This window comes from Neoarius graeffei, chromosome 27 (genome assembly GCF_027579695.1).
Source record: "Neoarius graeffei isolate fNeoGra1 chromosome 27, fNeoGra1.pri, whole genome shotgun sequence".
NCBI lineage: Eukaryota > Metazoa > Chordata > Actinopteri > Siluriformes > Ariidae > Neoarius > Neoarius graeffei.
The window spans coordinates 4451379-4466109 of NC_083595.1; the positions used below are offsets into that span (position 1 = coordinate 4451379).

Genomic DNA, 14731 nt, shown 5'->3' on the forward strand with positions numbered 1-14731 from the left:
TCTCCTATATCGCAAAGTTTTTCTGCCCACTTGAGGTGGTTTTCCAGACAATCCAATAAAGCAATATTTTGCAAAATTGAAACAGAATAATTTTTTCATATTTAAGTCACATGACATGATGAGCAAATGGAAACGCTTCCTTTCTGAAAGAGGGCGCTCTGTAAGTGCTATCGCGAGAGGACAAAACCGGCTTTAATCACGTCACTCAGTGCAAATGCGTAATATTTGCAAGTATTTATTTTTTTTTTTTTTTAAATATCGCTTCTATTTTGCGTAAAGCTGCAATGGAAACCCAGCTACTGTCATCCAGTCTCTCAGCTCGTTCTGAACAGTTTTACTCGAACCTTCGTTCAGGTGTATTCAAGGTTATTATTATTAACCAGGGTTGCCAGGTTTTAGAAAATTCTCCAGCACCTGAAACTAGCCTGCAGAAGTTCGTGAATTGAAAAAATAAATTGATATGAAAGAGAAGGGTTTTTTTTCATCTTTTTCTCAGCATTTGCAGAGGGAGAAGTCTTTTACATATATTTCTGATACACTGACATTATCCAGACCATAATCCCCCTTTCTCAGTCATCTTCACTTCAATGGCTTCATTGAAACCTGGTCTAGATTCTCTTTCACTGTCCATCTCTAATCTCCCTTTCCTTAACAGTTCATCTCTATTGGTGTTCATAAACCATCCGCTGCTACTGTTGCTCACGGTGTGCCTCAGGGTTCCGTCCTTGGTCCCCTTCTTTTATATTATATGTTTCTCCTATAGGCCAGATTATTCACAACCATGGCCTTAACTTTCATTGCTATGCTGATGACATTCAAATCTACATCACTATCACCCCTTCCATAGCATCACTGACCTTAAGCAATGGCTGCATAAGAACTGCCTTAAACTTAATGCTAGCAAAACGGAGGTTCTATTAGTAGGTACCAAGAGACAGGTTCTGAACTTCTCCAGTTTTACTATTGATGTTGAAGGTGTGTCTATTAGTCCTTCCCAAGTTATAAAAAACCTTGGAGTTCTCTTTGACTCCACCCTTACGTTTGAACCCCATTTTAAACTCATTACTAAGAATGCTTTCTTTCACCTCCACAATATTGCACGTCTCCGCCCTTTTCTCTTGAAAACTGATGCCAAAATGTTGGTCAATGCGTTTATTTTTTCTCGTCTTGACTATTGCAATTCTCTCTCTTATGGTCTCCCTGTCACATTGCTCAATCGCCTGCAGTCCATCCAAAACTCAGCAGCTCGAGTCCTCACACTCACCAAGCGCACTGCTCACATCACTCCTGTTTTACAGCAACTGCACTGGTTGCCAGTTATTGCTCGGATTAAATACAAAATCTTGCTTTTAACCTATAAAGCTCTTCATGGTTTCGCCCCTTCGGATCTCTGTGAGCTAATTCATTTGTACTGTCCCTCTCGCTCCCTCAGATCTTCTGTCTGTGGACTTCTGACTGTCCCACATTTTAAACTGGCATCTATGGGTGGCAGATCATTCAGTGTTGCTGCTCCTAAACTTTGGAACTCGTTACCACAATCGCTTCGTGACTCTTCCACTCTCTCTTCCTTCAAAGCTAACCTGAAAACTTTCCTCTTTACCTCACACTCCTCTTCCTAGTGTGGGTGGTTTTTTTTGGTAACTCCTGTGTAAAGCGTCCTTGGGTTTGTGAAAGGCGCTATATAAACTGAACTTATTGCTCAATTTTATTAATTTTTGACGATTTGCTATAAAACAAGATCTTGGTGGATGATGTTTTTATAAACAAACCCAATCTGGCAACCCTGTCAATACCCGTCCTGTTGCTTCTCGGACCTGAGCAGGGGGCAGTGGGATTCCTGCCTGTGTGGAGCTCGAGGAGCGTGTGTCGCAGTTCCCATTTTGAGCACTAGGTGATTTATTAATAAAATAATCTAAATGTGGCAGTGATGCTGCATCACAGTGACACAGCATCTACAACCCCGATTCCAAAAAAGTTGGGACAAAGTACAAATTGTAAATAAAAACGGAATGCAATGATGTGGAAGTTTCAAAATTCCATATTTTATTCAGAATAGAACATAGATGACATATCAAATGTTTAAACTGAGAAAATGTATCATTTAAAGAGAAAAATTAGGTGATTTTAAATTTCATGACAACAACACATCTCAAAAAAGTTGGGACAAGGCCATGTTTCCCACTGTGAGACATCCCCTTTTCTCTTTACAACAGTCTGTAAACGTCTGGGGACTGAGGAGACAAGTTGCTCAAGTTTAGGGATAGGAATGTTAACCCATTCTTGTCTAATGTAGGATTCTAGTTGCTCAACTGTCTTAGGTCTTTTTTGTCGTATCTTCCGTTTTATGATGCGCCAAATGTTTTCTATGGGTGAAAGATCTGGACTGCAGGCTGGCCAGTTCAGTACCCGGACCCTTCTTCTACGCAGCCATGATGCTGTAATTGATGCAGTATGTGGTTTGGCATTGTCATGTTGGAAAATGCAAGGTCTTCCCTGAAAGAGACGTCGTCTGGATGGGAGCATATGTTGCTCTAGAACCTGGATATACCTTTCAGCATTGATGGTGTCTTTCCAGATGTGTAAGCTGCCCATGCCACACGCACTAATGCAACCCCATACCATCAGAGATGCAGGCTTCTGAACTGAGCGCTGATAACAACTCGGGTCGTCCTTCTCCTCTTTAGTCCGAATGACACGGCGTCCCTGATTTCCATAAAGAACTTCACATTTTGATTCGTCTGACCACAGAACAGTTTTCCACTTTGCCACAGTCCATTTTAAATGAGCCTTGGCCCAGAGAAGACGTCTGCGCTTCTGGATCGTGTTTAGATACGGCTTCTTCTTTGAACTATAGAATTTTAGCTGGCAACGGCGGATGGCACGGTGAATTGTGTTTACAGATAATGTTCTCTGGAAATATTCCTGAGCCCATTTTGTGATTTCCAATACAGAAGCATGCCTGTATGTGATGCAGTGCCGTCTAAGGGCCCGAAGATCACGGGCACCCAGTATGGTTTTCCGGCCTTGACCCTTACGCACAGAGATTCTTCCAGATTCTCTGAATCTTTTGATGATATTATGCACTGTAGATGATGATATGTTCAAACTCTTTGCAATTTTACACTGTCGAACTCCTTTCTGATATTGCTCCACTATTTGTCGGTGTAGAATTAGGGGGATTGGTGATCCTCTTCCCATCTTTACTTCTGAGAGCCGCTGCCACTCCAAGATGCTCTTTTTATACCCAGTCATGTTAATGACCTATTGCCAATTGACCTAATGAGTTGCAATTTGGTCCTCCAGCTGTTCCTTTTTTGTACCTTTTAACTTTTCCAGCCTCTTATTGCCCCTGTCCCAACTTTTTTGAGATGTGTTGCTGTCATGAAATTTCAAATGAGCCAATATTTGGCATGAAATTTCAAAATGTCTCACTTTCAACATTTGATATGTTGTCTATGTTCTATTGTGAATACAATATCAGTTTTTGAGATTTGTAAATTATTGCATTCCGTTTTTATTTGCAATTTGTTCTTTGTCCCAACTTTTTTGGAATCGGGGTTGTAGAAAGGCGACCAAATCAACACCGCATCGGCTTTTATATCCATTAAATAGCAACAGTTTTAAACTCCCTGCTCACTCAAAAGAAGTATACAGTATTTCAACAGGATTTTAGATGTATAGAGAGATGGATTTCTCTCTCTCTCTCTCTCTCTCTCTCTCTCTCCAGGTTTCAGTCTGAGAGAATGTCTGGAGACAGAAACTTTGCCATTGGGTACTATCTGAAGGAGAAGAAGGTATAATAATAATAATAATAGTAGTGTAACCTTTATTATTTTAGCAATAGAAGGAGATTGATCTGTTTTATAATTATTAAATAATGTTTTATTATATATGCTCATATATACCACTGTTATGAATTATTCATAACCTGTTTGTCCTGCATAGTGTTTCCCAGAGGGTACAGACATGACCTCGATCCTGGACTTCTACTTCCAGGTCAGGCTGACCGATTTATTTTGTTTTATTTTTTTTTTTCCCCCTCACCCGTTTCTTCATTTTATATTTTAGAACTACTATGTTCACAAATAATTTATTTACATAAAACCAATAATTTATAGTTTAATAATTTAATGCTTTTAGATTTTAATTCTATTTAATTTTTAGCGGTTCTGTAACGTGATTTTTTTTTTTTTTTTTTTTTTTTTAATGGCTTTTGATAGGATTTTAACATTTTTGTGTAAAATATTCAAGATTTAATCTGAAGGCTTAGTTTCATATGAAACCAGAAAGTCTTCCCGTGTGTGTGTGTAGCTGTGTTCTATAGAGGTGACGTGTGAGAGTGCTAGCGTGATGGCGGCTACGTTGGCCAACGGAGGATTCTGTCCAATCACAGGCGAGCGTGTGCTGAACCCCGAGGCTGTGAGGAACACGCTGAGCCTCATGCACTCCTGTGGCATGTATGACTTCTCTGGGCAGTTTGCCTTCCATGTGAGTCTCATTCTCTCTCTCTCACACACACACACACACACACACAGAGTTCTGTTTTTATTCAGTTCATAGTTACACAGCGTGTGTGTTGTAGGTGGGTTTACCAGCGAAGTCAGGCGTGTCTGGTGGTATTTTGCTGGTGGTTCCCAATGTGATGGGTATCATGTGCTGGTCTCCTCCTCTGGACAAACTGGGGAACAGCGTCCGCGGCATCAAGTTCTGCACGGTCTGTCTCTCTCTCTCTCTCTCTCTCTCTCTCTCTCTGAATGAGAAGATGGTGAATTGAAATGAATCTAACAGGACTTGTACATCACCACTCTCTTGCTGCCTGAATAATCCCAGTAGTAATGATCACATTAATCGCTGGTTTAATTGAACAAAATGGCTTCCACGCCCAGTATTCAGCAGCTCATACAGTAGAATAGCACGTGATCCAGCACACACTCTTATTATACAGGTTATTTGTTATTTCTGTTGAGCTCTGACGGTTCCTTGTGTACAGCTGAATGAAGCCATGAGACACGAGATCGAGATCGTGAGACGTGTGTGTGTGTGTGTGTGTGTGTGTGTAGGATGAAGGAGATTTTTATCACACTTTAACTGACTGTGGAATGAATAAAGTAGCTCCGATGTTGGTGTGAATTCGATGTTCAGCTGTAAGGAAGAACGTGTCCACAGCGTGAAGGAGAATCTGAGCGAGCGCTCACGTGCTCCGCTTACAGAGAAACTTTCACTGCGTTCATCGCTTTATTCAGAAAATGTTCCAGATAAGCAGCAATTACGTGCGTCATACAGAGTGATTTTCTGAAAAGTCTGTGGTTCTGAATAGTGGTGCGTGTGTGTGTAACTTCAGTATTAAATCCTCACTGAGATGAACTCCACTCAGCTCTAATGGATTAATGTGTATACTGCACATGTGCATTCATACATCACCCTGTGTGTGTGCGTGGGCGTTCAGGATCTGGTGCAGCTGTGTAACTTCCACAACTATGACAATCTGCGTCACTTTGCAAAGAAGCTGGATCCCCGGCGAGAGGGCGGAGACGAGCGGGTGAGTGACACATCCATCCTGCAATCACAGTACACTAACCACATAAAGCAAACATCACTCGCAGTCTAACCTCTGCTTTGTTGTGTGTGAGAGAGAGAGCGCTATAATTTTTTTTTTTTCTCTCTTCCAGGTAAAGTCAGTTATTAATCTGCTGTTTGCTGCTTACACAGGGGATGTCTCTGCACTAAGGAGGTACACACGCACACACTTGCAGCACGTGTCTCATGTATACCCGGTGGTGCACCTTTTTTTTTCTCTCTCTGCATCCTTTCTGGTGTGTGTGTGTGTGTGTGTGTAGATTCGCTCTGTCCTCGATGGACATGGAGCAGAGGGATTATGACTCCAGGACGGCGCTGCATGTGGCTGCTGCTGAAGGTACTGACTGCCAGTAGCTGGTTGACACTTTACTGCCCCCTGCTGGCTGACAGCTGAACTGCAAATATCAGTCTCATGCCCCTTTTCTACCAAATCAGTTCCAGGGCTGGTTCGGGGCCAGTGCTAGCCTGGGCCCGCCCATCCTAAGCGTGACGCAACACGAGGGCCTGTTGCGAGCTTAGTCTGGCCAGGCAAGCTATCTACAGCTCTTCCAAGCTCCCGAAAAATCGGGAGCCAATCAACTTTGAGCATCTCCAACGGCCCTGGGTAGAGGCGTGTTCAAGGCAGTGACGTAGTAGAACTGCGACCGGAAGCCATAGATTGTTTACAGAATCTATGCCGGAAGCGCTTCATTCACTAGAAACATTACGAACATGGAGCAAGTTCTCATTGAAAACGGAGCAAAGAGCAGCCCTGGAGGTATTTATTGAAAGGAAGGACGTTTTCGCCTTGCTCCCGACCGGCTTTGCTAAGAGTTTAATCTACCAGTTAGCCCCGTCGCGTCACGTACGTCAGAGGAAAGAGTGATGTGATTGGTTTAAGCTTCGTCACAGCCTTTTCTGGCTTCGACCGGTAGCAAACTGAGGCATTTCAGGGAGGCGGGTCAACCACGCACTTTGGGAAACGGTTGGGCTTAATATCTTTGCCAGACCAATAGCTCGCAGAGCTTTGAAGTCACGTTAGCCAGACTAGGCCAGTGCTTAGTTTGGAACCGGGTTTTCTGTTTCCACTGACAAAGAACTGGCTCTGGGGCCAGAAAAAACGGTTCCAGGCTAGCACCAGCTCTCTGCTGGGCCAGAGGAAAGAACCGCTTACGTCAGCGGGGGGGGGCAGAGTTGTTAAGAACAATAACAAGACCGCAAAAGATCGCCATTTTTAAGCGATGAGAAGCAGCAGCTGTACAAACGCGAAGTCATCCATTATTATTATTGTTGTTGCTGCTGCTGCTTCCGTGTTGTTTTTGCTTCGATATTCGCGCCAAGGTTTATGCAAACATAGCGACGTAATGACGTGGCTTCCCTTAGCACCGCGAGCTATGGAAAAGCAAACTGGTTCTCAGCTGGCTCGCAAGTTGAACGAGTTGTGAACCAGCACCAGCACCGGCCCCGAACCAGCCCTGGAACTGATTTGGTGGAAAAGGGGTATCAGAAGTGGCTCTGTTCTATTTTTGCAGTTTTCTGCCCCCTAGTGGTTAAGGAATATAAATCTACAGGCTCATATTTATGACGTGTGTGACTTGTATTAATCCTATAATAATCAGGTTTGTTCAGTGGTGTGTGTGTGTGTGTGTGTGTGTGGTGTGTTTTGCAGGTCACTCTGAGGTCGTGCGCTTCCTCCTTGAGGCGTGTAAGGTGAACCCCATCCCCAGAGACAGGTAAGAGCATTTTTTCCCCTCCCATTTATAATGTTGAGGAATGGCAGAGAAACCAACCCTGCTTTTTCTTCTCTTGTTAGTTAATTAGATTTTAAAAAAATACTACGCAGTTTGTCATGTTGCGGTTTCTCAGTCACAGAAGTGTAAACGCCTCCTCTGTCCTGAAGATTTCAGAAAACTCCGTTACAGTGTTGGCTCTGACACTGGAGACTCCTTCTGGAAATGCTAATGAATGTTTTTCGTCAGAGAAAACTTATCCAAAATGTTTCAAATCTGTTTATTTGGAGCGTCAGCTGTAGGAGTCCCTGTGAATCTGCGGTTACCGTAGAAACAATTACAATGTATTAGAGCGAGTGCATTAATATCGTGTGTGTGTGTGTGTGTGTGTGTGTGTGTGTGTAGGTGGGGGAACACACCCATGGACGAGGCTGTACACTTCGGTCATCATGATGTTGTGACGATTCTGCAGGATTACCACAACAAGTACAGTCCACAGGAGAGCAGCACCACTGGGGACAAGGAGACTGCAGAGAAGAACCTGGACGGCATGCTCTGAGAGACAGTGTGTGTGTGTGTGTGTGTGTGTGTTCCTGATGATTATCTCAGTACTTTCTGTAGGTATGTGGTCACGTGTTTGTGCAGAAGTCTGTATTTATAATGGCTCTTGTTAGACGTGTGTGTGTGTGTGTGTGTTGCCCCACGTTGTGCCCCAGGTATGTATCCTGAAGGTGATGCTCTGTCGGGTTGCCAGCTTGTGAAATTCTGCTCAGAGCCACTTCAAACTCTAATTAATCAGGAAACACTGAGTATAAATAAACATCGCTCACATTACTGCTATAATTTCATTCCTGTTAATTAAGAGGATTTAAACATTTTAATCTGGCAACCCTGTGGCATTCCCACACTGTTTCCCTTTACTGCAGGTGTGGTATTTATCCACACACACTCTGAATGTGTTGTATAAGTGTAATGTTAGATATTGGGAAATATTTCGTGTTGTGGTTTTTTAGTTAGTTCCAGAAATGATCTGTTTTTAAAGAAATGATCGATCAGGGTTTGAGCTCGTGGACGAGCTTTTGTACGATTGCATTGTTTGAGTTTTTAAAATGTTAATGGTATAGATATGGATCAGTAATCACTAATACAGTACATCACTATGTTCAACAAAATGTCAGTCCAAACCTCTAACGTTTAAAACTTCCTTCTCGTCATCCAGTGAAGATGAAACGTTCTCCTGATTAAAGGGTCTGAAAAATTAACACCATGTGATGTGATGTAAAGTTGACGCTAAGAAGCTCTCCATCTGTCAAGACGCGCCCCTATTTCCATGGCCATGCGATCACGTGTCTGAAAAATTCCTGAAATGCTTCAGCTTGTATTAGCTCTGTAAAAGCGATCTTAGTGGAAATAAGTTCAAATCTAGACTCTGAAGACATTATTCAGTTTGTACCTTCAGGGGAGCTTTTAAAGCAACAAAGCGTTTCACTATCAGTAATAGAACCCGGTAGGAAAGCTGTTCGAATCCTCTCGTGAAGTTAAAATCATGACCAAGGTTACAGTATTCTATGGACAGAACTCAGGCTTATGTGTGATATTTATTTATTTTTTATTTTTATTTATTTATTTTTAAACAGAATTTGGTCATGTTGCGTCACAGGTGCGTGTATAGTGAGGATTTTAATACGTAGCTCAGCCAATCAGATTGTGGAACTGAAACATTTATTTATTTATATTAAATTAAAGGTGCATTTGGTAAGATTTTATTTATATATCTATCTACCCAGAATTTGTAAAGATTAGACCTGGTACATGGAGGTGAATATGATTTTGAAGAATTTATTTACTCCTTGAACCCGCCCATGTACACAAAGCTCCGCCCACAGAATCTACAATGGTAAAATTAGGACTCGTAGCGTTTAAGCAGCACGACATACATTTTCTATGCAACTGGTTTATTCAAATTTATTTGATTTGGCTCTTGAAGTTATAATAAACGTATCTACTTTTATATAATGAATCAAGCAGTCATTCAGACAACTTCATCCAGACGTGTTCAGGAGAAACTTCATCGATGCTGTGTCTAGTTTCATCTTCATCACCAATTTAAAAAAAAAAATTATGATTATTTTTAAGTCAGAGGAGAATTATCTGGCTGCGCTGGGTGTGTACCGATTTCAGACTTTTCCACACACACTTTATCCTGGAAGTGTGTGAGCGTGTTTCCAGTCTGCTGTAAATCTGTGTTTAACTTTGTTTTATTGTGATGTACTGCATTAGTGATTACGGAACGGTGTGTGTTCAGTGTGTCTGTATGCGATTGTTTCTTTCATTCATTTTATTTTGTGTGTGTGGTTTTAGTGACTGAAATAATTTCTGAATGCACTGGCGTGTGGGTGGTGAGTTTTAGGGACCAGAGAAATTAAGACTGAAGGAAAGACGATGTAAAGACCAAATCAGATTCACAACTGTTTGTTGACTTATTTGTGTATTTATTTATTTATTTATTGGATGGAAATTACTTGACACAGTGACTTTGGGGGGGGGGGATTCTCATTTATGAACAGCCTGGATACACTGATGACACCGATGTGTCTCAGGCATGATGACGGCAATCTCTGTAGATTTACGTTTATTTACATTTAAAGGTTACTGACGTTATTAACTGATCATCAGCCAGTAATCAGTTCCGGCACGATATTAAACTTAGAGATCATCAACATCATGGACACTGGATGTCTTCGAAATATTCCAAATTAAGGACATTTTATGTCCTTTTTTTATGGACAAGGGGGGGGAAAAAAGATTTTCATGAACCCAGTCATTTAAGCACTCGTTTCTCAAGCTAACATCAAAACCAGTGTAAAAAACGTTGTAGGACGGGACGCGTCTTGAGATGTTCGTGTCTCGTAAGAATGAGCAGGAGCTGATATATGTTGCAGCTGAAAACCATCACATCCCTAAATGTTCTGTTAAGAGGCCACGCCTCTGGGATTTATGACACGCAGAGGCGTAATACGGCATCAGAAGAAGTCAGGGGGGAAAAAAAAAAGACTCGCAGCACGCATGTGTCCGAATCAGCTGGGTTTACCGCGTCGTCCGTGCTGATAAACTGCAGAGGGTTGTGTGGAGACGACTGTTTTTCTGTCCAACAGTAAACTGAGTGAGGAAATCACAGCTCGATACAGGAATATACACAGGGCGTGTGTGTGTGTCCAGACATGGTGAATATACCACCACCACCCGCCCAAAAAAAAAAGTATTGGCACCTTGATCTGAGCTACACTGATTTCCTTTCACAAAGGGTGCCAATAATTATGGACAGCACTGCAGGTATGTACTATACATCTCGCCACACATCTGTTGTACAAGTGTATCCAGGCTGGGAAAGTGTTCATCCTTTATACTGCGAAGGTCCTTAAAAGACCAAAAAAAAAAAAAAGGGGCCCTGTTTCCTGTTAAAGTAGCGCAAGAAGCGTTTAGGTTTCTGACAAGTTGCTGCTGGAGCTCCGTGGAGTCACGCAGAGGATCTGTAGCCAAGTCAAATCACAAAGCGAAAAATACACACGGGAAGTACGAACAGTTGTAGGAAATAATCTCATCCAGTGACAGTCTGACCAATCACAACCTGTGTTTATGACTGAATGTTATACACACGCATTTATCCTCTATATTAATGAATATGCATATGTTTGTTTGTACTCTTTCTGTTATGATTCAGTTATGTTACAGACGACACAGAGTATTTACTTCGCAAAGGAAGCCTCAAATAAAAGCAAAGCTTTCGAAGCACATAATTTAGACATTTGCCTTTTTTTTTTTTTTCCACAAACATAAACATGGTAATAATACAATAATAAAATATAAAAAAAAGCTTTGTGCATGATTTAGAGCTCGGATGGTTAACTCTAAACATGCAAATTTATTAGCGAGTAAAGCACTTGCTTCTACTATTTTATAAGTTGGTTGTATAACGGAGGTCATGTGAACATCCTGAGTAAAGCAACCCCACATCAGGTTTATATTAAACTGGCTCACGTGTGCGACATGAGATGGGACGAGACGAGAGGGGAAACGCCTCAGTTCCTCAGACGATGAGATGGATTTACAGTGACCTGATCTTCCAGGGTAAATAATCGTTTAGTTTTTTAAAATATCCTGATGGAGTAAATACAAGCAGGCACAGAGTTTAAAAATTCTGATCTAATCAGTGCTTCTGTATTTTTGGTGCAGTGACGCCGTCCTGGCCAATTTAAAGGGCGAGAGGAAAAGTGCATCATCAGCAGGTGAGTGCTTTTCACATGTAGGGTGTTAAATCCCCTTTGGCGTAAAAAAAAAAAAAAAAAAAATTTTAATGAAGGCATTTTGATCAGAGTTCAGCTTCTAGAAAAATCTGCGGGTGTGAAGAGGATGTGCTGAACCCCGGGCGCTCCGTTCCTCACTTGTGTCGAAGGTTGAGATCAGTGAACGTCTTCGCTCCGTTGGTCCATCACTCATCAGAAAGGCCACAACACAGCTGCAGACGGGCGAGAACATCATCACGGTGAGGTATTACTCATCACAACCAAGCAAAGGAATTAATCAGAGGACAGACATCACAGCTTCAGCTCCACTCACGACACCACAAACGACAACATCCACACATTTCACTTCAGTAAGTTCGAATCCTATGCTGAATGTTATCTCCGGCGTCTCCGCTATCACAACTACGTGCGTTTAATTCCAGTTCAGCATGCAGAAAACCTCATCGCACTTCCGGCTTCTCCTTAGATTGACGAACAGGAAAGTGAAAGTATGGAGGGAGTGAAATGAAAGTCAAAATATCATTTCGTGCACACGTGCAAATTCTCTACAATATCCATCATTTAATGCATAAAAAGTTAAAGGTTAAGGCAAGGGGCGGAGTTACTGTTTATACCTTCTCTTACAATGAAATCAATAATCCTACCCTGTATATCTGTATACGCACTACTTTTTAAAATCAGTGATTATTTTTTATTGGGAACTCGGTGCGAGTTAGTGTGCAACGCTGACCACGTGTGTGATTTCAGACCATCAGCAGAGATGCCTACCCCAAATTTTGAATTTCAGTATTCTTGAAAACATTTTTCAGTATTTTGGAATGACTTTCAGTAACATTAATTTATGCGCATCTCCATTATAAAGAGGTGTATATACCAATATGTTTAACATTTTAAATTATTAAAAAGAACTGTTTTGTGTGAATTGAATAAACAAAACGCGAGCAGCCATCTCAACTGAATTTCCACTCAACAAATTTCTAGAGCATACAATACATCACATTTTTATAAATACAATAGTGTTCCCTGTTTGCAGACATTACGGTTGACTACCAATCATTGGTATTGAATGTAACTCCTCAAAAGTATTATATTATATTGCCTGGCAAAATGTTCTACCTGTTAACGGATTCTAATAAAATTTTTAAAAAAATTTCTTATTTCATGCCAAAGAGAGTCCGACATTGTTATCTTAATGTCCCAATATATAAATACTAGGGCTGTAACGATATGCGTATCGAAATCGAAATCGCGATACGCAGAGCCACGATCCGTATCGCGATACAAGAAGGCAGGATCGCGGTACACCCTTTCAAACTTCTCCTCAGCCCAAAAACAGAGGCGCTTACAAACTTCAATTTATGAATACTTTACTTTTTATTTAAATTACATTTTAAACTTACTTTTATTTTTTTATATCTATTAGTAAGTCGTTTTTTCGCCGATCTGCAATCTTCTGCGAGTCACGCAACGTCCACACTCGCCACTGGCAGAGCATTCATTTCTTTTAAGCAGTCGCCATTCTGGTTGCGACATGGGGAGCGAATCTGTAAACAAGCAGCTCATTGGCTGGCTAGGTGTGCCACAAGCCAATCACAATCACTTGACCGGAAAGGCATGCAGTGTTGCCAGATTGGGCAGGTTTAGGTGCTTTTTGGCTGGTTTTGAACATATTTTGGGGTGGAAAACGTTAGCAATATCTGGCAACACTGAAGGCATGTCTGCTTGGGCGGAAGCCTTCTGCGGCAGTTACATTTTGACACGCGAGCAATGGTTCACCATAAAAATTCCGTAATTTCCATCTGTTTTCCGCGATCACAGAAAATCATTGGCCCTGTGAGAGAGCGCCCCCCCCCCCCCCCAAAAAAAAATCTTAACGGATTTACACGATTTGGAAAAATGACTTTTTCAGAACCGAAAAAACCAGAGCTTCTGGCTCAACAGTATTATTTTGAGAAATAAAACAGTCTTTGGATATACATTTGTTCATTTTTGCATACATATTACTCATTCTCTGCAGTGGTCGGAATTATTTGTTATTAAATAGTTAATGTAAGTAAGTAAATGTTAATAAGTCAAATTTACTACTTTTAAAAAAAATCGTGGGCGTATCGAATCGTGGGTCAAAAATCGCGATACGAATCGAATCGTGAGTTGGGTGTATCATTACAGCCCTAATAAATACTTCAGCATAATGCTTCAGAAGAGACATTGAATAAAATGACATTTATAATTGTATTTAAAACAGTGGAATGATCAATTTTTTGCCACAATCCCAACAGCACTAATCATAAAATTCTGTTTTTGATCATACTACATGGACATTTGCACTTGCAACACTGAAAAGACTTTGAATTAAAGAAGTACAGCCAGTGTTTGATATTTCAGTGAATAAAAATCAGACATGTAAAAAGAAACTGAATAAGTTTAACTCGCATTTCATGGCACTAATCAGCAAGTTCAACTCCAAGCACAGGTCAACCATCACCGCTTCAGCACGGGTCACGTTCCGTGTCTTTTCATCCACAGATTTCGTAAAAAACTGCTGGATACCCCCAGATTTACTTTCCGCCTGACTCGCCATTTCAGCATACTCCATATGTGTTTTTTTTTTTTTTTTTGTAGTTGACATGCCACGTGCAGTCATCGCGACCACCATGAGTGATGTTAATGTCAGTTCTACACAGTTTGCAGTGCGCGTATCCATTGCCCTTTTGACTGGGTGTAATGCACGGCCATTCTACTGTATATCGTGGGAGGAACCCGAGACCTGTGCTTCACTTGTCCCGATACGGAGCGTTTCATTTCCACTACTGAGAAGCAGCACCATGTGTGTGTGATGCCGAGTGAAAATAGCGCGAACAAATGTGCGGAATCTGCGCATGTCGCGCACAGCATGTGCGGTTGTCATAAAAATAAATAGCCGTGAATCGCGCATGGATTGAAAAAGTCGCTTGGACATTTAAAAACAACTCACTGGAATTTTTTTAAGACTTTATAATAATTCCGTACAGAATAACACTGTTTGCCGTAACATCGTATTTACGTAACTTTTCCGTACAAAATACGGCCAATCCGTACTAGTAGGCATCTCTGCATCAGGGTCCTGGTTCATGTGTAACAGACATGGTGTCAGTCATCAGC

At 41.4% G+C, this 14731-nt stretch overlaps 2 protein-coding genes across 3 annotated transcripts in view; one reads left to right on the plus strand and one right to left on the minus strand.

The window, feature by feature from the left end:
- Positions 1-11083, plus strand: part of glsa (glutaminase a) — a 35205-nt gene extending 24122 nt beyond the window's left edge. Inside the window, exons 10-18 of the mRNA XM_060911514.1 lie at positions 3728-3794; positions 3946-3996; positions 4312-4488; positions 4583-4714; positions 5447-5539; positions 5670-5731; positions 5838-5914; positions 7226-7289; positions 7692-11083. Of these exons, the coding sequence (XP_060767497.1) occupies positions 3728-3794; positions 3946-3996; positions 4312-4488; positions 4583-4714; positions 5447-5539; positions 5670-5731; positions 5838-5914; positions 7226-7289; positions 7692-7845 (877 nt within the window). The 3' untranslated portion in view covers positions 7846-11083. The remainder of the gene's footprint in view (positions 1-3727; positions 3795-3945; positions 3997-4311; positions 4489-4582; positions 4715-5446; positions 5540-5669; positions 5732-5837; positions 5915-7225; positions 7290-7691) is intronic.
- The window catches only part of stat1a (signal transducer and activator of transcription 1a), a 78318-nt gene continuing 73344 nt past the window's right edge, over positions 9758-14731 (minus strand). For both annotated transcript variants that reach the window (XM_060911513.1, XM_060911512.1), the window contains one exon: positions 9758-11802. In XM_060911513.1, the coding sequence (XP_060767496.1) occupies positions 11776-11802 (27 nt within the window). In that variant the 3' untranslated portion in view covers positions 9758-11775. The remainder of the gene's footprint in view (positions 11803-14731) is intronic.